Raw genomic sequence first — 24,300 nt, 5'->3', positions numbered from 1 at the left:
AGTGTAGCATTTTTAATTGAGTGGAAAGCATACATGTAAAGTATTGTAATTGTTTTAGCACTAATAGGAACAGTTTTGTGTTTGTTTCTTCAGTGTCGTGTTTTGGTGAACACCGCTGAGTTTTTTGTGTACATAGCAACAGGCAGCTCATAGCAACGCTTTTGGACAAATGGTTCTCTTTCTTCTCTGGGTTGCTATCAAATGTGTCCTGAATGCTTCTGGATAATTTAACGGGATATGGAATTAAAAGGCACTAGCATTTAGCTGACGTTAGCAGTCACACAACACTGGCGCCTGCCTTTCTCTACAGCCGGACGGAGCTACTGTAGCTAACGATAGCCATCACGCCCATCTGAAAGATGTCTCTTGAAGATTGTCCTCGTCCGTCGGATGAAGAGGAGCTTTTCTACACGCAGTGCAGAGCCACTTACCTCGCTGTGTTCAGATCTAGTTTGACAAATATCTCTTCGAAACAGCAGCTATGTCGTGGTAAGCTAACTCGAAGCTGTGTGTGTGTGTGTGTGTGTGTTAGCTGTTATTTTAATGAAAAATACACTGACATTGGTTCATCTGCGTTTTATTTCCACAACACAATGAGCTGAAGTACATGTTATACAGGTGGTTCAGGTGTTCGATTGCATTGCGCAAAGGAACTAGAGTTGGATAAATAAATGCATTTTTAAATGAAGTCAGATGGGTGGCAGTTGTATGTCCTCTGCTTTTGCTCCTTCTACAGTCACATTGTCCCTCAATTTATCCCTTTTAGTTCTTCAACAAGCAGGAAGAAATCCATCTCTTGCCACTCTCAACAAATACTGGACCCCAAGAACGTCAAAGCTGAACTTTGATGACTTCTGTGAGATTCTAAAGCATGAAAAGAAAACTGAGAACACCGAGCTGATGAGAGCATTCAAAAAGATGGATATGAACAATGATGGCTACATCACACACAGTGAACTGGAACAGGCCCTTACCACTGTGAGTAATGCAAAAATAATTGTATTAGAGATAACAGCAACAAATTGTCACGTTTTAGTTTTGTTACATTTGTTTGTATTGAGTGTGTTGTGTGATATACAATCGGTATAACATCAGCAAATGAGGACCCATCAATGCTGCATTACAGACTGTAAATGCTGCATATGAAATAGTAAACCATATGTTGAATCTTCCAGAGAGGAGAAAAAATGAGCACTGAGGAGGTGAATGCAATTTTCTTATTAGCTGACGTTAACAAGGATGGCAAACTGGACTATGATGAGGTAAGTTTGAACCATGATACTTGCAGGTCATTATGTGCACTGTTAAAAATGTATATTTAATATAACTGTATTGGGCAATTATTTAAACTGATACAGGTAAGTGGTTGATTAGCAACTCTTCCCAAACAATAGACATTTTAGCATCTTTGAAATGTCTTAAAAACTCCTGAGGCTCACGTCCAGGTTTGAGAATGTCATACAACATGAAGTAAAACAGATAACACTGAAATTAGTATATTTTGTTACAATTACCAATGCGTGATTGTAAATAATTGTGATCTCAGTATTAAACAAAAACATTGCAAATACCTGTGTAATAATTACACTGCAAAGCAAAGGCTTGTCCTCCAAGCAGTAAGTACAGAAACTTGAAACGGTAAAATCACAGCAATAGCTGTTGTGATTTAATTTACAGTCATATTGATGAGGACTCAAGGGATAGGGATTATCCACTGCGGCGACCTGTAAAAGGGAGAAACCGAAAGAAGAAAAAGAAGAAGAACGAGATCACATTCATACTGTTTACATTTTGACCCAGTTTAAATCATTAAAATACATTTTTGTAAGACTCGTTCAACAAAAGCGTTGATTAAACTAAACCCAGTGACAGAGAAAAAGAGGAACAAAAAAACATCGGCAGCACAAAAACAAAACAATAGTTTAGCCTCTGAGATGTGAGCACTTGCGACATCTGTATTACCTCCACTGCGCTCATGTATCATACCCTGACTTAAGGCTTCCCATTTCTGTCAGTTCTGCAGATTGCTTGTGTCTACAGCAGAACGGTGTCAGGCTGCCGCTTTGGAGAGGCTTGAGGCTGATGCCAAGCTGAAGGTACAGAACTTTGGCAGTCAGTCGTACAGCCCTCCAAAGAACTCTGTGTCATCAACGTCATCAGCACAGGTGGCAGCAACTCAACCTCAGCCTCCAGAAACGTCAGACACAGCATTCAGAAAAGGTACGTTGTATGACTTCCTAGAATATACGTAATGTAGATTTGACTGTTTGTTTTCATGTTATTAAAAAATCACGTTCATGTCAATAAACACCTGCTACATCATTACAATGTTGTATGTTTCGAGTAGCAGCCTGTCAGGATATAAAGTGGGTATATTCCTCCAATACGCCTCAGCGATTAGTTTTGCTGAATAAATCATAGCTATGTTATCGATCGATTTTTCACTCCTCCCTATGACAAATCACCTCATTAACATGGGTCATGCATCATCATATAGCTACACAGTAAAAAAAAAAACAGCTTGTTTGGAGGGAGGAGACTGTTAAGTGTTGTGATTTTTGGGTCATCATTCCGGCCATTAACAGATTTTGAAAAAGCTCTTTCAATACCAACTGAACTATGTTGCCATTCAGCTCTGGATTTGGAGTAAGCACTTGCCAAAAAAAACACTGATGTGTTTTTGTTTTGTTCAAACAAGCAGGGAATGGGTTTTTTAAGTCAAGCTGCAGCCCTTCCGCTACCTCACATAATGAACAGGCAGGTTTTTCTATAAAAGACAGCACTTTCAGGCAGTTAAGAGTGGGTGTAAAAATCTACTTTTTGCATTTTAACACTAGTGTTTTGAGGTGGAAGAGTGGAACAGGGATCCTGGTTGAGCGAGCCAGAGACAGGCCCTCAGTGGTAAGATAGATGGGGTTGATTTAAGTGGTCAGTCCAGGTTCAAGCTATTGATTTGGAGGATTCCACCACTTCTCACTTGGGAGATGATGAGGGATTAGATAGTGGTCGAGAGGAGGGCCCAGTCGACCACCACTGCAAAAACAAATGAGCTCCCACATAGTAGTCGGGATTATCACATTATTGTGCGCTCTCCCAGGTATTGATTTATAGCTCTTACATTTTAACAAGGCCCTGACACCACACGCTACGTGCTCGCACATGTTGAATGGGTTATTATTGGAGCTCAACAACAGTTTTGACTGCTCATTTGCCCTCACATTTGTCAGTATAAACAAGCGTCTGCCTGAAAAACACACTGTAACTGTATTTGACGTGGGTCATTTATACAAAGGATTGATTCGTTTAAATGATGTATTAGGTCTTTTGTATCTTTCAGATCATAATTAGTTTATTTCATTTATTTTGTGTAGATGTTTTAGCACAAGGACACAACAATACTGAACTCCAAAGGCTTTGTTTCAGTGAATCTGTGTCCATATTCACAAAGCAGCTACCGTTTGCTCCTCTAGATTAAAACACTCACGTCGATACAAAATAGATCCATGACAAATACCATGACAGGGGGTCTATTTATTCTCCTCTACGTTAATTTGCTTGTGAGCCCATCACATTACTTCACATCTTGATTTTCCGCGGCTGGCAAACAATCAGGGCCCTCATTAGTGAATTGATATTTCCTTCCTTCAATTAGTGCTCAAGATAAAAAGTTGTGTGAGATAATGGATTTGCGAGCGCTCTGTTATGCCATTTGTGATTTAAAATGCCTCCATAATTAATTAAAATGAGGCTGAACTTTGGATCACAGGTTTTTTGTTTTTTTTCTTCTTCAGAGCCCAAATGCAAAGTAGCATCTTCACCTGAACTTGGGAATGGACTTCTGAGAAGATAGATTGCAGTGTCAATGATGTTGTGCACCTCATCTCTCTTTTCAAAGAGTGTTTACTGTTTGGTGGTGGGGAGGGTTGGGCTTCATCTGTCAGTGGCTTAAGTTGAGCTCTCTGTTATTTACTGGTAATAATTCTGTACATGTATTTTGACTTAATCTCTTAAAATATGTTTATTTCAGACAGCAGATCGTCGTCTCGTCCCTCCTCGGCTCGCAGCAGACGCTCGTCTCTGGCCAACTCCATCACTATGACATCCAGCAGCGCTAAGTCCAGCAAAACACCAGAGCCTGTAGACTTACAGGTAAAGTTACACAGTATATATATGTGTATATAATATAACCAGATGTATAGATTTTAGATGCTTTATTTTAGGTTTTTTATAACATGGATCACTCTCACACACACTGCATATACACATAGTTAGGAGTTCTCACCCACGAGATGATCCTGAATACAAATTCAAAGCTCAACAGGGAAAAACGTCTTATAAATAAAAACCGTGAAAAAAACAAAGAAATTGCACTAAACTAGAACGTCAAGAAGCACATTAATTTACGACGAAATGACAGACGTAGTCGTAAAACAGCTCTTGAAAGCTGTTTCAACTTTAACTTGTGATATATATCACAATCAATATCATTAAATCATAGTTCACTTTTTTTAGCTCCAGTTAGCTAATGTTTTTAAAGAGCATTTAATGACAGCACATCAAATTTCCCGCCGTCATTTTTTAGTAATAAATGTTAGAATTTTAAATTTTGAATCTTAATTTTTTTTTTTTTTTATGATTATTTTTATAATCAGTGATTAAACCTGTAAATCTTCTTACACTGGCTCATGTGATCGACGGCCTGTGGTCCCTCCCAGTATCACTGTCACCCAGTGTTTCTGACATTTGCCCAGGGTTGATAGATACGCTTGTATTGATCCCCTCCCTCTTTGTTTTTACTCTCTTTGGCTTAACCACGACTGGTTTGCTTTACAGCAAGGGACAAAAGTAAATGAATAAATAAAAAGTAACAGCCTCCCGCTCCGTCTCTTAGCTCCAAATAATGCATTGTGATTGGAAAGGGCCAGACATCATCGAGGTAAAGGAATGTGTGTCCTGAGATTTACCTCTAAGGGAACTTCTGCTCACGATAGTGGCTGCTGTGTTGCCACAGGCTGATAATTGGGTGGTGGTTGTCGGAGGCTTGGAAGTGTTTATGTAGTGGTGTGAGTGTGTATGTGTGTATCAGTGTGTGTGCTTAGTGAGATGCAAGTGAGTCTAAATGAGTAGAAAAACTGTAAAGTGTTCATTACCTCTTCAATGAACCTCATTTCTGAGGAACTGGTAAACTTCTCTCTGTGTGTGTGTGGGTTTTCTCCGGGTTCTCTGGTTTCCTCCCACAGTCCTAGGACATGCAGATTTGGGGATTAGGTAAATTTGACTCTCCTGTGATGGACCGGTGACCTGTCCAGGGTGTGACCCCCCCTATCGCCCTATGTCACAGCATCCCCTGCCACCCTCATGTGGAGGATAACGGGGTAGATGGATGGATGGTTAACTTTAGGCTTGATTTGAATTAGGATTAGATTATGGTCACGGTTAAGCATTAAGTGGTTATGGTTAAGGTAAGGCTGCTTGTTTTTACGCTGTGTGGACAATTGTCAGTCAAACCCATCTTTGTGAGGACAATTTGGCTGGTCCACGCACCTTTAACAGGCTTTTTGATGATTGAGACAGGATTTTATTGTTAAGGTTAAATTTAAATTAGGGTAAGGGTTAGGGTTAGGCATTTTGTTATGATGGTTAACGTTTGGGTAAGGAGCTATGGCATTTTGTCTTTTAAGTGTCCCCATAGAGATTGCAAAACCAGCATGTGTGTGTATGTGTGTACATGTATGGTTTTGTGAGGTCCAAAAAACATACAAACCTATCTTTGCAAAGACATTTTTAATTTATGTGGACATTTTGTCTGGGCCCCACAGATTTTCAGGGCTTTTTCAGGGTTAAGATCTGGTTGAAAAGGGTTAGGGTTAGAATTAGGTTAATGTTAGGGTGAGGTTAAGGGTCCCTTAGTTGTGTCGGTTAAGGTTAGGGTAAGGGAGTAGGGAATCCATTATGTGTATGACGTGTCCTCACCAAGATATAAAAGCACGTTTGTGTGTGTCCTGTGACCCTCTGTGCAGCAGTAATTCAGACCTGTGACTAGAGCAGGTGACAGCATCTGTATTAGTCTGCAGTCTGACCCTCTCTCTGTGGGAGCATTAATTCTGATGTCTTTTAACAGTGGACAGGTGCCCATGGCAATTTTCCTCTTTTAATATTGTCTGGACAAACCACTGAAGTGTTATGATTTGATCTTTTATGCGTCTCACAGCCCAAGATAAATACTTTGAGGAAAATGGCTTTCCTCTGAAGGAGTGACACGCTCCGTCTTTATGGTACTTTTCTTTGTTTAACTTGGTGATTTATTTGTCCACTAAAAAGAAATATGGCCTACTCCAGACTTGCTTGGCCCTCATTGTCCTCTTACTGTGTGTCCACACCAACTGTGTTTTCATTTAATGTGTCTCCGCTGAGAGGAAGGAAAACTTCTCTTGCTCTCATGTCCCTGTTCAATTTGAAATTATTATCTCAACAACAGAATTTCAAAAATGAGAGAAATATTAGGATTCATAAATATCTCCAAAGTAGCCTCTTGATAATTTTGAATGGCCGCAGGCCCAAGATTGAAAAGGTTGTATTTATCAAAGTTAAATGGACTCCAATTTACTATATCAAGCCCTAGAAGGAGCTTTTCTTTAGCCTGCAGCCGAAACACAGTGCAACACTTCTGCCCTCCTCTGGATAAGCACTGCAATAACACGTGTTTCCATGCCATTGAAGTGCCAGAAACAGTGAAATAATGAATATGCCCCCCTGAAGAGTCGAGTGGTAATTATCACAATGGCAGTATTTTTAATCAAGTGAGCAACCTCTCTGTTATGATCGACTGCTTCATTCACTTTCTCGTGCCAAAGTATACTTCCGCCGTCACAAGATCAATCCCCCTTTTAATAGGGACTGCAAATTAGTTTTGGTTTCTGTTGAATGACTAAATGCAATGTGTTGTCAAGCAGCGAAATTGTTCGTCGGGATTGTGTCGGGATGTTAGCGGAGACCACACATCACCAAATATGAAATGAGGTTTCACGCGGCACAAAACACTGCATGTGATGTTTGAAACGGGCTTAAAATGGCAAACAACTTAATCGGTTATTGTCATGCTTTATTTGCCACAGTATATGAGTGAAACGTTGTATAAATATGTTACTAAAAAGGAAATATTATTCATTGTTTCAGGAGTGGCATCACGGTTTTATGAAGGGATGTTTCTTTTTGGAGGTTGATGGGAGTATCAGCTCTCTGCAGTACCAGCTCCATGTCCCAGAGACAACCAACGTCTACCTCACCATTCAACCACTCAGCCTCAGCCACAGACCTGGTACTTACTATGTTTCTATTTTATTATTTGTATTGGGGCTGAATGGTTTTTAATAAATATCTAATTGCAATATCAGAGGGAATGGTCATTTTTACATCATTATTCTCATTTTTATTTCGAAAAACAGATTTAAAATGATTACTGTGTGATATGTGTGCACCTGTGTGAGAAACAAAGATGTTCTCTTCAGTCTGTAGAATAAGATGTGTCTATATCAAGACATTTCGATACAATTTCGATTAATTGTTCAGCCCTAATTTGTATGTAAACAAAAGGGATAGGGCATAGTTATATTTCTGTTCATTTCACTGATTAAAGAGTTAAGGAATTAGTAACGGAAACAGAAAAAGTCTGTGAATTAAGTCGTTTATTCAGATGATCAGGATTCATATAAAAGCTCCGTATTTTAATTGCCTTTGGATTAGTTTGTTTGCAACCTCGTCGCTACAAGTAACAACGTTACTATTATAACTACTCTCAATAGCGTGGTGGTTGTGTCCCTGTGTTCTGAATCAAATAGCTTTTCCCAAATAGCTTTTGATCCCGAGGGAGTCGCTTACGTACTACACAGAGCAGTTTGGAGCAGGTCTTTATTCTTTTGATACTGTGGTTTGAGTTAAGTTATTGATTAAACTTGCAGTTTGTCCTGCAAATGTTATTGAGCATACCCATGAAAACACAGACACACACACACACACAAACAAACATAGATGAACATACACACACGCTCAACACCTGCTTTTTGTTACCATGTGGAGCACATTTTGTTTGGTGTTTGTGTTCTGGCTTTGGAGCAGTGAGAGCATAGCTTATTGTTTAATAAACAATTAAATGTAACATTTCTGCCTGCTTATCTGTCTGATAAGTTTTATTGATCACTGAGATAGCTTTGACTTGGAATGAAGTTAGCTTGATGTAGTTAGCGTCCTTAGCTTGCTACATTTCTCTGGGGGGTAGCTTTGGTGTAGTGAAGCTTAATTTAATGTAACTTACTTAACTGTAAGCTAAGCTAATTTAACTATTAGCTTAGCTCACTACATTTTCCAAGTAGCTTGCCCAACACTGCTAATGGCTTCTGTGGTGTATTTAACATTGTGTGGTTTTTGGTGGGATAATACTTAGTCAGTTTGATTCATTCCTCAATTTGTTTTGTTCTGTTCAAATGTGTATTTTCACACTCAATAAAAATGAATTAAAAAAAATCCTAATTATATCACATGTTCCTGTTATTCTGTTATATTTCAGACAAAAGTTCACCCTGGATGACAGTGGATACAGCCCTTTTTATGACATCGGTTGGTGACACCAAAGAGGATTCGACTTTAGTGCAATTCACAGAGTCAAAGGACAAAGAGGTCTGTTTGTGTGTTGTTGTACATTGTTGTTTTGATTGCTGGATAAGAATTCCAGGATTTTATGAATGTTTTTCCCCCACTCCGTTGTTTCTGCAGAAGTATGTTTGGAAAGGAGAACTGAGCGCTGGGACCTACTATCTGCTGCCCTTCACCAGTGGCTGCAGACTGAAGAAAAGAGGCAAAAAGAGTCTCTCCAATAAAACTGTGGAGCTCGTCTACAAGACTGACACTGGAGAACTAGACCTCACCAGAGAGCTCAGGTTAGTGTTTGTCTGTACATGCACTTTATTTTCATAGCGTACATATGATCAGAAAAATAACAGAGCTTTAGAGTGAACACGGTATTTATACTCGTACATGCTTTGATGCAACCCTGTGAATAATTGCCGGCGTTGTTCCCTCTGTGCCACAGGGAGGCGCTGACAGACATCTTTGAGGTTATAGACCTGGATGGCAATGGTTTGCTCAGTCTGGAAGAGTACAACTTCTTTGAGCTGAGGACCAGTGGAGAGAAGTGTGACAAGGATGCCTGGGCTGTCTGCAAAGGTAATAATTGTCATTATGGCACCCTGACACATAGAGGGGTGCTAGAGAAACAGTTCAAAGGAGTGAGTACACAACTAGTATTAACGTTGTTTTTCTTGGGGTGGGGGTGGGACAGAAAACTTTGATATGAGAAAGAACCAGCTGACTCGGCAGGGCTTCATGGAGCTGAACCTGATGGAGGCCACAGAGAAAGACGGAGACGCTGCAGATCTGTGGGTCACCCTGGAAGCCATGGGCTACAACCGCATGCTGGAGCTGGTAGAGGTAAGTTCACCTGTCTGATTTCACTCAAAAAATATGAACCCTATTTAATGAAAAACAAGAAATCAGGGCCTTTAGGAAGAGTGGGGAACAACACATGTCACATTAACTAACAATAGAATAAACAAAACATACATAGATTGAAGAAAATAGTTATTGAAAGTTGTAGCTCCTTCAATTAAATGAGAAATGATGTCATATTATTGCTCCCTTTTGCTGTGTTTTACTGATCATTGTATTTATTGTTTTGTGAAGCTATTTGTTATTGTGGTTGTTTTTTGCTAGGTCTCATTATCTCAATGTGACTTCCTAAAATAAAGATTTGAATGAGTGCTTTCAAGAGATTATTTTAAGTCCCACTAACAAACTGGATTACCACCTCTCCCACATGGTCAGGCTTGCCCATTTCAGATAGACGTTCACTCTGAAGGTACTCAGCAGTCTCTTCAGCCACTCAGCATGGAGTCAGGACCCAAGCTTCTGAACCAGGCTCTCCAGAAGTCCATCATGGCCAAGACAGGCGCCAAAGCACTTAGGGGACAGGAAAATATTCTCATGTACACCTATAGAGGGGAGCACAGGATCTCCTCTCTCATAGCCAACAAGGTAGGCGAACAAACCTTCTACATCTGTCTCTGTCGGTATAGTTTCACCAGTGATTATTAGAAATGTGATAAATGTGCATACAGGACTCAAACAACATTAAAATGAACACCATCATTTCTTTAGATAGCCAACAAAATAATAACCATTCATTGTTTTAGTGGATGAAATAAGGAACTTTCCTTGCCCTACACCACCTTTCTTTTTTAAATCAACAGTCACTTTAAAACTTAGGTGCTCAGGTATAGTGCAGTAACTGGACATATCTATTGCCAGCAACTGATGTTGAATGTGGTGATCAGTGTTTGCTGAGAGTATAACAATAATAATAATAATAAGTTAGACTACATATTACTTATAGTATTTGAAAAAATATTTGTTGTAGCTTGAATTAGAGTTCATTACAACAGGGTGAGGTTGCTCATTGATATGCAGCAATGGTGTCTATTCTCATAGCAACAGGAGCTGCTCCAAAAGAATGACTGACTCACAAACAGGGACAACATTAACCTGGTTATCATGTGTGTTTATATACAGTAGAGTCATTATTTATTTTATTTGTCACCCATTGTATTACAGTATTCCATCACTGTAGATATTGCAGCTATGGGTGTCATGCTGTCTTTCAAATGATATACTTCAGTACACTTCAGTTTTTTCAAAATGTTTTCAACTGATATCTTTGTTTTCACGATTTAAAGTTCACTCTTTGTGTTGTAGACCAACCAGAAAGTGACTGTGCATGTGAACAATGAGCAGAGCAGGAACTGCAGCAGCAGCAGAGGCATGAGTGTGTTTGCCGTGGAGGTCCCAGCACGGACAAAGATGGTATGAGGTTTATCCTTGTGTTTACTTAACAAATTGTTTGGATATCATTATAATCACAAGTGCTCCTATTGGATATTTGTATCCACTCCTGAGAACCTGAATTAGAAAAATGATAGATAATGGGATGTAATGTTAATACAAATGTGTGTCTTGTCTTCTAGATGTGCCAACATGTCCTGCCCATCAGTGACAAGCAGGACTGGACCTACAACTGTGTGGAGACCATACTGACATACACATGAAGGTGAACTTCTGTGAAACCGAACAAAGGTTCGGCTGTGCTATTGCTACAAAATTGTAATAGGCCAATATTTATTTATAAATCTGTGGTATCACATAGAGTACATTATGAATATAGATAGTTATATATCTAGTGGCAATATGAAAAATGTTTTAAATGGTTGTACCAAACTACTATGTGTCATTTTACAGTAAATAGCAATTTCAAAAAGGAACACTGCCTAATTATTTGAACTCTAAGAAACCGTGTGTGTACATTTTCTAAAGCCTCTTCTGTTAAGACCACAACAGCAGGAGCAGGCGTCCTTTGTCAGGTTGTGGAAAACAGGTTGATCAGATGACTCTCTGCATCAAAGACATTTAACAAAACACAAACATTTAAATGTCATTTTCTCATGTTCAGTTTCAGTTTTTTTCTGTTCATTTATCATGATTACATGTTTAAGTGAATTGGGCCTGGTCAGAGATTTCCCATTTAGTTTTAAATTACTTAGGTTATTTTTTTTAGCTACTTTATTGTTTTTGTTTTATATCCGTGCGACTGTGATGGTCAAAATAAAAGTGCTATTTCTTAAGACAGTTTATTATTTTTTCAAGCAGATGTAAAGTTCTACGACCACGTCCAATAGCAGCTGGTTTCTTTCACTGATAGCGGTACAGTCTATGGTTTAGACTAGAATGTTATGTTATATGCGACTATATGTTTGTAGTCATTGGTTCTAGGGAAAATCTGGAATCAGGATGTCCTTCGGGCTCTTTTCAAATCATGAATTGATCACACAGTTAATAGTGTTCACTATAGTGATGGCTGCCAATCAAAAGTGAACATATACTGCTGACAGTTTGCACTGTCAGCAGTATTTCAATGCTGTCATGCAACTTTTTACCGTGACATCTTCAGACCTGTTAATCACCAAATCAGTGCATACAGCATTTTACTTTTACATGTAGACAAGCGGCTCTTAAACATGTAGTCTGTGTTACTCTGGACTACTGTCCACTACTGTTCATAGCCTTAGTACAGTAAGGTGCTGTGGGGTTTTGGGGTTGGCTATAAAATGCATCCCTTTGCATTGCACTCAAGTTTAAACTTTATTAGTCCTTGGCCTTTTCAGCTGCAACAGTCTTGACCTCCTATTTATATCTCTCTGATCATTATTTGCCCTTTGACTTTCTCTGCTGAAACAGTAGAGCCGGCAAGCTAAATGTCACATGGCTTGCAGGAGTATTTAATGTCCTCGGCCCCTGTCTGCTCTTCCTCTCCAAACAGGTTTAATAACACTTGGCTGCTCAGTGTTTGGACATTGCCTTTGTGAGAATGTCATTCTGCACAAAAAACAGTAGTGACTAAATATCAATATAGACAAAATGTCTGCTGCATTCAACCCATTCACACAATGCTGATTAAGCCTATCATTTCCACACTCCTCTCTGTGTTTCTCTGTGTCGCCCAGCAATATTCCCACACTGTAAACGGATTCCTTTTATGCCAAGACAGACGGAGGTAACAGCAACATTGCACTAGTCAAGTGAGGAGGCTGCAAACAGATTGGAGTATGTTTGGAAACACGGAACAGTGCCCATGAAAAACTCTGTCTGCTTAAAAAAAAACTGTGTCATGTTCTTGACCCTGTGCTGCCACTCCACAGTCAAGTCTGATAGTATCGCTTGATAGAGCCTATTTTCAGATGGATGCAGCATTCAAATTTGGTAAAAGGTATAAATTTATAAAGTGCTTTTCTAGTTTTCAGCCATTCACACACACATTTACATTTAAGCATTTTGCAGACGCTTTTGTCCAAAACGACTTACAAAAGAGGAACAAGCTACATAGAAGTAACTCCACTAGATAGGTAAGGAAGAGCACTCAATTATTTTTCCTTTCAGAGAGAGCTTTTGCAAGGGCTTGTCCAGGATTTGAACCCGGGACGTCTCGCACCCTAAGCGAGAATCATACCCCTAGACCAACAAGCCCTTTTCCCCACACATTCATACAGTGCTTCTATGTGCAGCATAGTTTCACTGTCACTCGTCTTTCATACCCATTCACACGTCAGGAGCCGTCCAGGGTTAAGTGTCTTGCCCAAGAATCAAACCCACAACCTTCAAGTTGAAATACGACTCACTCTACCACTGAGCTACCATAAATAATGTCACATTGTTTCTGATCAAGACCAAACAGAGGCAGAATAACACCAACAAGAAAAATCATCAGACTATTCACTGCAGGTTTGATTCAAAATCCTTAGAAAACAAGTGTTTAATTTCCATTGCTTTACTTTTTTGATTCACTATGATTTGTGTCATGATAAAAATAACTTTGCAATACAATGAATTTATATATTTTATATATAACATAAACTCAAAGGGAAGAGTTATTTATATGTGGGTTAATTATTGTTATTGATAATAGACCAGTGAGTGGGTTTACCTTCCTGTATTTATCATCATCCTGCTTTTCATGCTGTTAAGAAATAAAAACATAAGCATATACATGAATATGTTGTATCAACAGAGGCATATCCTGGCCTGCAAACTCATGCACGCCCCATTGTCTTTGAAGGCATGGGTCTGACGTTAAACTTTGCTCTCCTTCTGATTAACAAACACTGTGGTGCAACAGCAGCAAACAGTTGTGGCCTGAATCTGTTTCACCACATTTCCCTTGAGAAATTCACTTTCACTTAAACAGAGGGCTCAATCACAAAAATCTTACTCTTTTAGTAATTGCAAGAGTGACTGGTACTAAGATAAGTGCACTGACTATGATTTATGTACTTTTTGATTTTGTCTATAGAGTTGTCAAGAATACAGTCCTTCCAGTCATTGACCTGTAGGAGCATTTGTCTTTACCTTAAAGGTACAAAGTTCTGTTAAAGCATAAAGTAATTTTGCATGGGGAGCCTGTATGCTTGGTTGTCTGTTACAGGGGAACAAAATGCAATTTCATATTTGAATATTCAACTAGGACTGCAATGATTATTCAATTAATTTATTCAATTAATCGATAAGTTATCGATTACTAAATTAATCGTCAACTATTTTGATAATCGGTTTGATTTACTTTTCCCATTAATTAGAACAAGTTTCCTGATTTCTCAGCTTCTTTAATGTGAATATGTTCTGGTTCATTTGCTCCATATAACAAAGAAATCATTAATACTGGTTTGTGGACAAAAGAAGACATTCAAGAACATCATCACTTCCAGGTTTAAGAAACACTGATCAACATTTTTCAATTGAGCAAATAATCGACAGCTGATCACATATAGGCAGCGCTAAATTCAGTTCTGAAGAGATCCAGATCTGAATGTGTCTTCAGATGTGAACCAAATTCAGAGGTGCATGACTTGGGGACATGGCCACATTAGTGAACCCAAATCTATCCTGACTGAAGACGCATCAATGACCATCTCCTCAGTTGCTGATGTCCTCTTTTTTGTCCATTTTTTTTACGCTTTTTTATGGTTAATGTTTTATTCTATGTTACACTCACTTCTCTCTCTCCACCTGTCACCCATGCACACACATATTTTCAGTCAGACTTTTTCAAAACATTATTTTTGCATTTGTATATTTGTATACAGTGTGCAGATAGGTCACGGAACACATTTTGATGTCATGTGTAAACGGATCATACTTGATGCTGTCCACGTATGATCGGATCTTTCAGGATGGATGTTAATATTAAGTATGAGCAGGACCAAATGTGTCCTGTAATTTGATGTGTCCTGGGTGGACTTGAAACCTCAGTACATCTAAATTATATTTATTTAGTTGACTGTTTTGCATTCCCAAAGAAAGCTGTCACACTTTTAATGAGATGATAATTATCTGAGTAACAACCTGTATTGTTTGGAGGGGGTTGTTGGTGGGGGGGGTCTTCAGTACTTGCCCTTTAAACCGAGAAGGCGGGTCACATCGGGGGGAGTAGTCTGCTCCTCTCTGCCACTGCAGTCGCCTGTCGGACCTGAGACTGCGGATTATCCGGGGGACTGTAGGTGCTCACTGGGGGGGTCAAAATGGTGAAGATAACGACAGTTAAGACCAAGCCGTACTTGGACCAGAAGCCCGGAACGAGCGGTCTGAGGAAGAGGGTGACTGTGTTCCAGCAGAACCAGCACTATGCGGAAAACTTCATCCAGAGCATTATCTCTGTCGTCGAGCCTGCGGAGCGTCAGACGGCCACTCTGGTGGTGGGAGGAGACGGCAGGTTTTTCATGAAAGACGCGATTCAGCTCATCGTCCAGATCTCAGCTGCCAACGGGGTCAGTCATTGAAAGTCCCCTCCTGTCTCCCCCCCGTGTACAGTATTATGGGCTGCTAGCTAAAGTTAGCCAGCAAGTTAACATCGAGCTAACTGTTACGTTATGTGTTGTGGACAAATTTAGCTGCACACTTACTAACCACAGCTGTTAATGCCAATGGCTACACGTCATAATGTCTCATTAGTAGCTAAAATTATTGTGAAGTATATACTAAAATGTGGTTCGTCCAGTTCAGTTTTTCTTAAAGAAAGTTAACGCCAAGTGATGCTACGTTAATGAATGAGCTAACCAATGTTAGTGCTGCTCTGCTCTTCAAGCTCCCCTCATTCCTGTGGTTTAACAGGGACATTGTTGGACCAAACATGTCCTCCTTGTCTCTACATGTCCTTCTTTGATAATAAGATTGGGCTGGGAGTTGTGTTGGTGAAAAGCTACTTGACAAAAGTGTAAGGTTAAACTAAAATGACAGACAAGTGTCATCAACATCGTCACCATTTCCCCACTGGGGTTTCACTGTCCACTGTAGCTTGACCGCTGTGACCTTTTACATAAAGTGCATGATGGAGGACTCCTGCATATCAAATGATTACCTTTGACATTCACACACACATACTTCCATGATACTGACACGACGCTCTGCTCTCGCGTTAACAAATCAAACTCCAAATCAAACCGTCTTCATTTAAAAAAATAATAATCTATGGTCGTGTGTCTACAAATGTGCAAAAGTGTGCTTTTATTAGTAAGGAAGCGTGGCAACCTGACAGTGTGTTGTTTCATAACAACTGCAGCCAGTGAGATGCCATGGCTGCCCTCACTCACTCTGTTACTGCACTGTACTGAGCAGGGGGCGTGACGTGAAACGTGCAGCCCATCACGTTGCTTTGCTTTGCTTTCACCGGCCATTTTATTAGGTACACCTGGCCTCTAATTAATCGCCAGTTTGACTATCTGGAATTACCATTACAGATATCCGTGACGTCATTTTGACTAGTAAGTGCGATAAGTATGAATTGTAGTTGTAGTTATCTGTGACGTCATTCTTACTAGTCAAAACTACAGTTTCAGATGTCTGCAATTCAGTCGTTACTAGTCACAATGATGTCACTTTTGCCATTCATGTGTCTGGGGTTTGTCATTAGTTCAGATATCTACAGTGTCATTATGACTAGTCACAATTCAAGTTCAAGATAACTGAAACTTAATTCAAGGTATCTAAAAACTGTGTAGATATCTTCAATTGAGGGTAATTAAAGATATCTTGAACTTGATTTATGACTAGTCGTAATGATGTTGTAGATATCTTAAATTGCAATGAGAGATATATAGAGAGAGCGTTAGATATTTAATGATAAACCCCATACACATGAATGGCAAAAGTGATTTGACTAGTAAAACCTCAACTGCAGATATCTGTAATAGTAGTTATGAATGATGTTTGTTTTTATATATATATATATATATATATATATATATATATATATATATATATATATATATGTGTATATATAGACACAATATGTATATATATTATATACACACAGCATGTTTACCAAGCCTCAGAACAACAGTGTTGTGTATTTATATTTATGTTTGTATATACTATTTTAATGATTACTTTGTATTATGCAGCTAGAAAACGGGAAAATAATCACATTAAGAACCTTAAAATTCAGAGAACATGTTTTACTTATTGCAAAAAACACCAAGACCGCTTATACAATTGTCAAAGTACTGACTAATGTTGATTGATTTAGTAACCGACAAATGATCGATAAATTGATTTGCAGCCCTAAGTACATTGAGTACATCTTTTTAGGTGTCAACTCATCCACAGATCTTATATCTGCATCCAAAATGCAGTGCTCACATGTTCAAAGCTACAACCTTCTTTCTCATTCGCAGTTGCTGTAAAGCAAAGGTTGCAAGGTTTGTCACTGATGCCAGTAGGTTCAAGGTGCTCAAAGTTGTGGTTATTCTTTTATCTATGAGTGGCTGTTCTTACGCTACGAGGCAGTGAGTAAACATTGCCAAAGGTGGACTAATCAGGGTCATTGTTGTTCATACAGAATGTTTACTCAAAGGAAACCGTTTAAGTCGAGTGACTTATGGCACTGGAATCCTAACTTTAACAGTACAGTACATGCGTGATATTTTTTGTTACGCAAGTAAAATAAAATATTTGGTGCAGTAATATTTAGTGTTACTGCCTTTTACTGTGTTTTTCAAGGTTCTGTCAGAATTGCATCAATATTATACCAAATCATTTGTGACAGGTTGCAACAATTTTACTTTTTCTTTGTCATTTTGTCTGTATCAAATATTCCTACACTGACTCCATGACAGTTAGATCAGGGTTTTGTTGCGATAGAGCTGTTTATATTTTTTTTATTACTTGTTCAATTCTTTATGTTATTGGTGGTGCATTTGGAGTCGTAATCGCCTTCAGAAATACTTTTGGACCTAAACATCTAAAGAGCCCTGCAGACAGAGTATTCAATGTGTTTTGAAAATGATTTATTAGTTTGTGTTAATAGTCTATTCCACTCAAGCCGTTAGTTTTGGCTTAATCGAGTATTTTCTTTTATTTCCCTCTTTGTGGCATGAGTATGCTGATGTACATATTATGTGTTCTGCCTACAGATAAATCATCTGGTGATTGGGCAGAATGGCATCATGTCCACCCCAGCTGTCTCCTGTGTGATCCGCAAGCTAAATGCAGTTGGCGGCATTATCCTCACAGCCAGCCACAACCCAGGTGGCCCCAATGGAGACTTTGGCATCAAGTACAACATCTCCAGTGGAGGTGTGTGGCGGCAACAGTATGCTCTTTATATAAATTAATCTCACTATATTACTCTGTACACAGTGAGTCCTTTAAGCACGCTTTTCTACCTGTGTACACTGTGTGCATTTGCCTCAGGGTTGTTTTCAGGCTATAACTGCAACATTTCACCTTTGTCCATAGGACCTGCACCAGAGGGCATCACAAATAAAATATTTGATGTCAGCAAAAGCCTGCAGGAGTATCTTATCTGCCCTGATTTGAAAGTAGACCTGTCCAAGATCGGAAAGCAGACTTTTGAAGTGGACACTTTCAAGCCTTTCACAGGTAAAGTTTTCACATTAATACCCGATAACGATTGACTGGTCAAAATTGAACTGCAGTGTAGTTGTAACTTTAGCTTTTACACATGAACAGGCAATTATAATCATCTGTGGCCGATGGGTGCTTTGTATGGATATGTGAATGTCATGTATTATTAGGCAGAGTGTCATAAATGTTAGTTTTCTTTTTAGAACTTTTATCTTATCACCTGCCCCCATCTTAACGTCCTTCTGTTTCTCTTTTATTCGTCTCAGTGGAGATTGTGGACTCTGTGGAAGCCTATGCTGAGATGCTGAGGGGTATCTTTGACTTTGCTGCATTGAAAGAGCTTCTCTCTGGAGCAAATCACATTAACGTCCGGTTGGATGCTATGCATGGAGGTATGACACAGCACGACACAGTTTTGTGATAGTCAGAGTATAGCCATGTAAAATAGTAAGATTGTGTGTACTTACTCTATTTTGACACGTTTAAAAGTGTTCAGTTTTACCAGAGAAAAATGCATGATAAATGCCTGACTTTTTATTTAAAAATGACTGATAAATGAAAAATGAAAATCAGAGTCACACAAAACCGATGAGTAATGAAAACACACAACGTATTTAAGTAAAGCAAAATTAGGGAAGGTGTGATCAACAATAAAGCGGGACATTATATGCTGTATATGAGTTTCTTTAGTGTCTCTTTGTACTGATGTCTAAGATAAAACCGTTAAAGCATTTATAATTAAGAAATAAAAAACCCTAATTTGAAACAAAATGACAAGGGAGATGGTGTTCTGATGACTTCTCTTGAAAAATATGTCGAATTACAGTATTCATATCCTCACAATGAAATAAAAAATATGGGGGGGTTGTAAGAATTAAACGACAAATTAAGGTACACTCTTAAATTACTTAACTTTTAAGAACAGGGATTCCATCCTGCAGAATAAATACATAATTGTAAAGCAAATCCACTGACCACTGATCCCCTTACCAATTTATTGTACACTAAGATATTACATATTACTATTTATTATACTAATAGTATTATTATTACTGTGGAAAGAGAATAAATATATTTTATGTATGGCAAAAAGACATTATTCCAGATGTAAAATCTGTAATGAGACCATGCCTATATTGGCATTTGTTTATGGATGGGATGAAAGTTCAAGGTGAATTTTATCAGTGTTTTAACTCCTCAGCATGAACTTCAGTACAAAATTCTAATTAGGTGGTCAAAAACCTTGAATCCGATGCTTTTTCATCTTAAATAAACATTTTATATGATGAAGTCAAGACCTTCCCTCTCTCACTGTATCCTGAAGCAGACATGGTCATCCTTTTAATGGCACACTTTCTCCCTCTAGTGGTTGGACCTTATGTAAAGAAGATAGTCTGTGAGGAGCTGGGCTCTCCCGCCAACTCTGCGGTCAACTGTGTCCCCAAGGAGGATTTTGGGGGCCATCACCCTGATCCTAACCTGACCTATGCTGCTGACCTGGTCAAAACAATGAAGGGAGGCGAATATGACTTTGGAGCGGCTTTTGATGGTGATGGTGTAAGTCCAGTTTTCTTCCAGAGTCTGGAATTCTATGCCTGTTAAATCGGGGAGAGGTGAGAGCAGAGTTGTGAAATAGTTGAACTGGATTTTCATGATGTCAGCTCACATAGAAACAAATTTAATAAACTCAGATTTATTATGGTTGTAATTTCTGTTAGAAAAATAAAGGGGTGAGGCTGAACTCGTTATGACTTCGGTCACTCTTTAGTGAGGACAGTGAATGTTTTTAATTTGCTGTTTTTCTTAAGCTTTGCCAACTAATTATTTTATATTTATTACAACACTACATGTGTCCGTTTAGTCACATGTAACTAAATATTTGTTGGTAAAACTGTAGAAGATGTTGCATCAATTAACCGACTGAACAGACATTTTCTCATGGTTCAGGAAAGTCATCCTTGACTCAGTAAGACTAAGCTACATCATGTCTGCTATTTGTGGTTCTTCACCCTGTTCTGTCTGTGCAACTTGTTCTCCACCATCTTCAGGACCGTAACATGGTGCTGGGTAAACATGGCTTCTTCGTGAACCCCTCAGACTCTGTGGCTGTCATTGCTGCCAACATTACTAGCATCCCTTACTTCCAGAAGACTGGTGTGAAAGGATTGGCCCGCAGTATGCCAACCAGTGGAGCCCTGGACAAGTAAATACCACGTGACTTAACAGGCATTATAAATTTATCCCTCTTGGGGTTAAACCAAAAAAAATACCCTGAACCTCCATTTATTACAGATCCATATTTTTATGTGTTCCAGTGTAGCTAAAGCTCTTCAGATGCAGCTGTATGAGACTCCAACTGGCTGGAAGTTCTTCGGGAACCTGATGGATGCTGGCAAACTTTCACTGTGTGGAGAGGAGAGCTTCGGCACTGGTGAGTAAGAAGTCATTAGATCTGTGCAGCCAGAACTCTTATTACCCGCTCACTCACTCCCTCTCTACCCCCCATGCTCACCTACCAGGCTCAGATCATATCCGTGAGAAGGACGGCCTGTGGGCGGTGCTTGCGTGGTTGTCTATTTTAGCCACCAGGAAACAGAGTGTAGAGGACATCATGAAAGAGCACTGGCAGAAGTTTGGCAGGAACTTCTTCACCAGGTCAGTGCTGACTCGTGCTGGCTTGTGAAGTTTTAGGCTTCCATCTAGTGGAACATTAGGGAACTACAACACATGAAGGCGGTTTAGGAAGGTGGTTTATGTCACTTGTTGTTAAATTGTATTGTGTTGTACTTACAGGCATTCTTCTCCAGTCTTTTCCATAAAATAAGAAAAACAGAAACACATCTCAATAAAAGCATAAATGTGGGTTATGACCACCTACTGATCTGTTCATCGTGGGGTTCTTTTCCCGATAAAAAGCAAGCAAAAGTAGGAGAAGCTTGCATAGAAATGCTAAAATAATCACCCCTGCGAATTCAACTGGAAAAGATTATTTTAATATGTGTTTATGTATTTTAATCCAAAATCCTAATTTAAACTGCAGGTATGACTATGAGGAGGTCGAATCAGATCCCGCCAACAAGATGATCAAGGATCTGGAGACGGCAATGTTCGAGCCGTCCTTCATAGGAAAGAAGTTTTCGTCTGGTGACAAGACTTATGAGGTGGCTGTCGCCGATAACTTCGCCTACACAGACCCTGTCGACGGTAGCGTGTCCAAAAATCAGGTAAAGAATCAACAGCATCTGTCAAGATAGTCCTACATATTTTTTATTAATCTTGTATAAATGGTTGACTTAATGTTAGAATTAAGGGAACATAACAAAATCCCTATAATGATAGATTAAACTGTGTAGTTTATTGCACCTCATACACAGTATCTCTTCATGTGTTTACTGTTTCTGCACATTTTCATCTCCTCTGTCTCTCACTTCCTCAGGGCCTCAGAATCATTTTCTCTGATGGTTCAAGGATTATTTTCCGTCTCAGCGGTACAGGCAGCGCCGGAGCAACCGTCAGGCTCTACATAGACAGCTATGAGAAGGACCCCCAGAAGATTTACCAGGACCCACAGGTCAGGCCGCTGTGGAGTAATTGCAGCCTTTTCGATCCAGTGACGGAAAAAAGACTAGACTATGAAGTCCTCCGATTAATGTCATATGTTAAAACTCACAGAAAAAAAAGAAAAGAAAGGAAACCAACCAAGGTAACAGATAGAAAACAGGTCAAAGCTCTACTCAAACAGGGTTTAAAGACTTGAGCTTCTCAAACCTTGATGCTGGTTGGAATGATCTGTAGTGTGGAAGCCAGCCAGCTTGCTCCAAAAACATGTTCCAGAGGTAGTATAAACATGAGAGATGACGGAGATGTTTGGCCAAGTCTTGAGTTATAGCAGCTTATCAGCGCCAGTATTAGAAGAGGGGAAACTTTTTAGCATAAGGGAAAAATAAAGAATACAAGTTCCAACTGGATACTAAGTTATTTTGACTGGTGTGGATAAGGGAGGTGATGTACAACAAAGAGAGACAAGCCTCGAAAAAGAGTGAATAGAAATTCTACTCAGGCTTCTTATCCTCCAAACAGATAAGTGGAGTCTTAATATGACAGATAAATGGTCAGTAGTTTAATGGTTCAGTTGGCTGACACCAGTCAGTTTGACTTCAGCTCATGACTGGCTCACAATGTGGTTGAGAAGCAGTGTCAATAAACACTGGGAGATCTCCGCTTAGACCAGGACAGTTTATGTTTCTGCTTATAGGTTCCGAAACACATCTCAAGGGAAGGATGTGGCCCTTTTCTTCACATGGTTGCGTCATTTCTATCAAGTGTTTCGCTGAAGATTTGAATCTAAAGTGACATTTATTTTGATACTGAAAAATGTCCCCACAGTCCACACAACTGGCTGAGGTTTTAATAACAGTCACTTGGGATGCAACGAACAATTACATGTATCGTTTGGTTGATTATTATTATTATTATTATTTTAAGGCTACGTTGACATTTTCAGATGTGGTGTTATGTCGCGCCAACAATCAAAAAACGGAAATCATTACAGTGTCAGCAAGTCTTCATTGGCAGAAAGCGTTATCAAGTCACTAACTTATCATGACATTACAGCTCTAACGGGTTAAAATGGTGTCTCCTCAAGCAGTAAACAAATGACTCAAGAAGTTTCAGAAATAATACTGAATTTGATTAAAAAATGTAAATCTAATTTTCTAATCAAGTTAGAACATTACAGGGACATTCAATTACTTACCTCTTTAAATATCTAAATAGATGTGTGTGTGTGTGACGACACCATGGCGTGAACAGGAAGTCACACGTCTGTGTTTGTGTCATCTCGCTGTGCAGGTCATGTTGGCTCCTCTGGTAGACATCGCCCTGAAGGTTTCTCAGCTCCAAGAGAGGACTGGACGCACCGGCCCAACTGTGATCACATGATTCCTCTGTTACACTGCATCCATTCAGCAGCAGGGTACCTCCACTCTCATGGGGGGGATGAAGCTGCACTTAAATGCTTGGGTTAAATGTTTTGCCCCCCCTGTAAAAAAGAAAAGGAAGAGAGCTGGATACGAAACCTGGTTAAAATAAATAATAATAAATGATTTACATTACACTGCCATCTTCTAGTGAAAGACTAGTGTGAACGCTAATATAGTTGTTGCTAGGTCATTTCAAGTTGCCATGAGGATATTATGAATATTAACAGATTTATAGAGCATTTAAGTATTAAAGACTTATGGTCTGTGTCTGTCAACTGGTGTCTTATGCAATTTCTGTTCAACTACTGGCCATTAATCAGCTGTTCCCCCAAAGCAAACCTCTAAATGCGCACCACAGGTTAGGCCTTGACAACAAACATATCCACTAATAATAAAAGAACCTTACATAAAGTAAGAACTGTAGTCATGTTCTAAATCTGTTTTTGTCTTCATTTATTTTTTTATTTGTAGTTGCACAATATTTAATGCATTTAATTCATATTGAGATCCCTGTCTTAGGTGCACAAATGCTACAATACCATACACACATTCTGTACCTGCTTAAGTGAGTGTTGGGGGGCCAGCTGTGATTGCTTTAGCAGAGCCACGTTGAGAAAAGTAAGCGCTCACAAGAGAGACTGAAACAAGTGTGTGTGTGTTGTGGTATTCATTGTTGCTTCTTTTTCAGTTGGGAAATCATTTGCGATGCATGCATAGATCAGTGGTAGAAACCTCCAGGAGAGAAAAGAAATTCATTCTGTCACTCAGTATAAGCTTGAATAATGATAAGCACTGTAGAGTG

At 39.2% G+C, this 24,300-nt stretch overlaps 2 protein-coding genes and 1 non-coding gene across 3 annotated transcripts; 2 read left to right on the top strand and 1 right to left on the bottom strand.

The window, feature by feature from the left end:
• Positions 1 to 118: 118 nt before the first annotated feature.
• Positions 119 to 11,676, top strand: efcab7 (EF-hand calcium binding domain 7). Its single transcript, XM_058638102.1, has 13 exons — positions 119 to 489; positions 767 to 978; positions 1,176 to 1,262; positions 2,016 to 2,220; positions 4,028 to 4,149; positions 7,177 to 7,318; positions 8,564 to 8,673; positions 8,770 to 8,933; positions 9,086 to 9,219; positions 9,335 to 9,483; positions 9,877 to 10,086; positions 10,804 to 10,911; positions 11,073 to 11,676. Exons 1-13 carry the CDS (start codon positions 360 to 362, stop codon positions 11,151 to 11,153), a joined length of 1,854 nt encoding a protein of 617 aa, XP_058494085.1. The 5' UTR covers positions 119 to 359; the 3' UTR covers positions 11,154 to 11,676.
• A 1,377-nt stretch (positions 11,677 to 13,053) lies between these two features.
• trnap-agg (transfer RNA proline (anticodon AGG)) lies at positions 13,054 to 13,125 on the bottom strand. Its single transcript has one exon. It is a non-coding gene; the product is annotated as a tRNA-Pro (tRNA).
• Positions 13,126 to 15,081: 1,956 nt separating this feature from the next.
• Positions 15,082 to 23,928, top strand: pgm1 (phosphoglucomutase 1). Its single transcript, XM_058638103.1, has 11 exons — positions 15,082 to 15,419; positions 18,063 to 18,225; positions 18,388 to 18,531; positions 18,783 to 18,908; positions 19,883 to 20,073; positions 20,565 to 20,719; positions 20,832 to 20,947; positions 21,036 to 21,171; positions 21,557 to 21,740; positions 21,953 to 22,087; positions 23,368 to 23,928. Exons 1-11 carry the CDS (start codon positions 15,174 to 15,176, stop codon positions 23,455 to 23,457), a joined length of 1,686 nt encoding a protein of 561 aa, XP_058494086.1. The 5' UTR covers positions 15,082 to 15,173; the 3' UTR covers positions 23,458 to 23,928.
• The last annotated feature ends 372 nt before the right edge of the window (positions 23,929 to 24,300 follow it).

The sequence above is a fragment of the Solea solea genome, chromosome 9 (genome assembly GCF_958295425.1).
Source record: "Solea solea chromosome 9, fSolSol10.1, whole genome shotgun sequence".
In the NCBI taxonomy this organism is placed as follows: Eukaryota; Metazoa; Chordata; class Actinopteri; order Pleuronectiformes; family Soleidae; genus Solea; species Solea solea.
The sequence above is the reverse complement of the archived record's forward strand: the minus strand, read 5'-3'. Positions and strand labels throughout refer to the sequence as shown.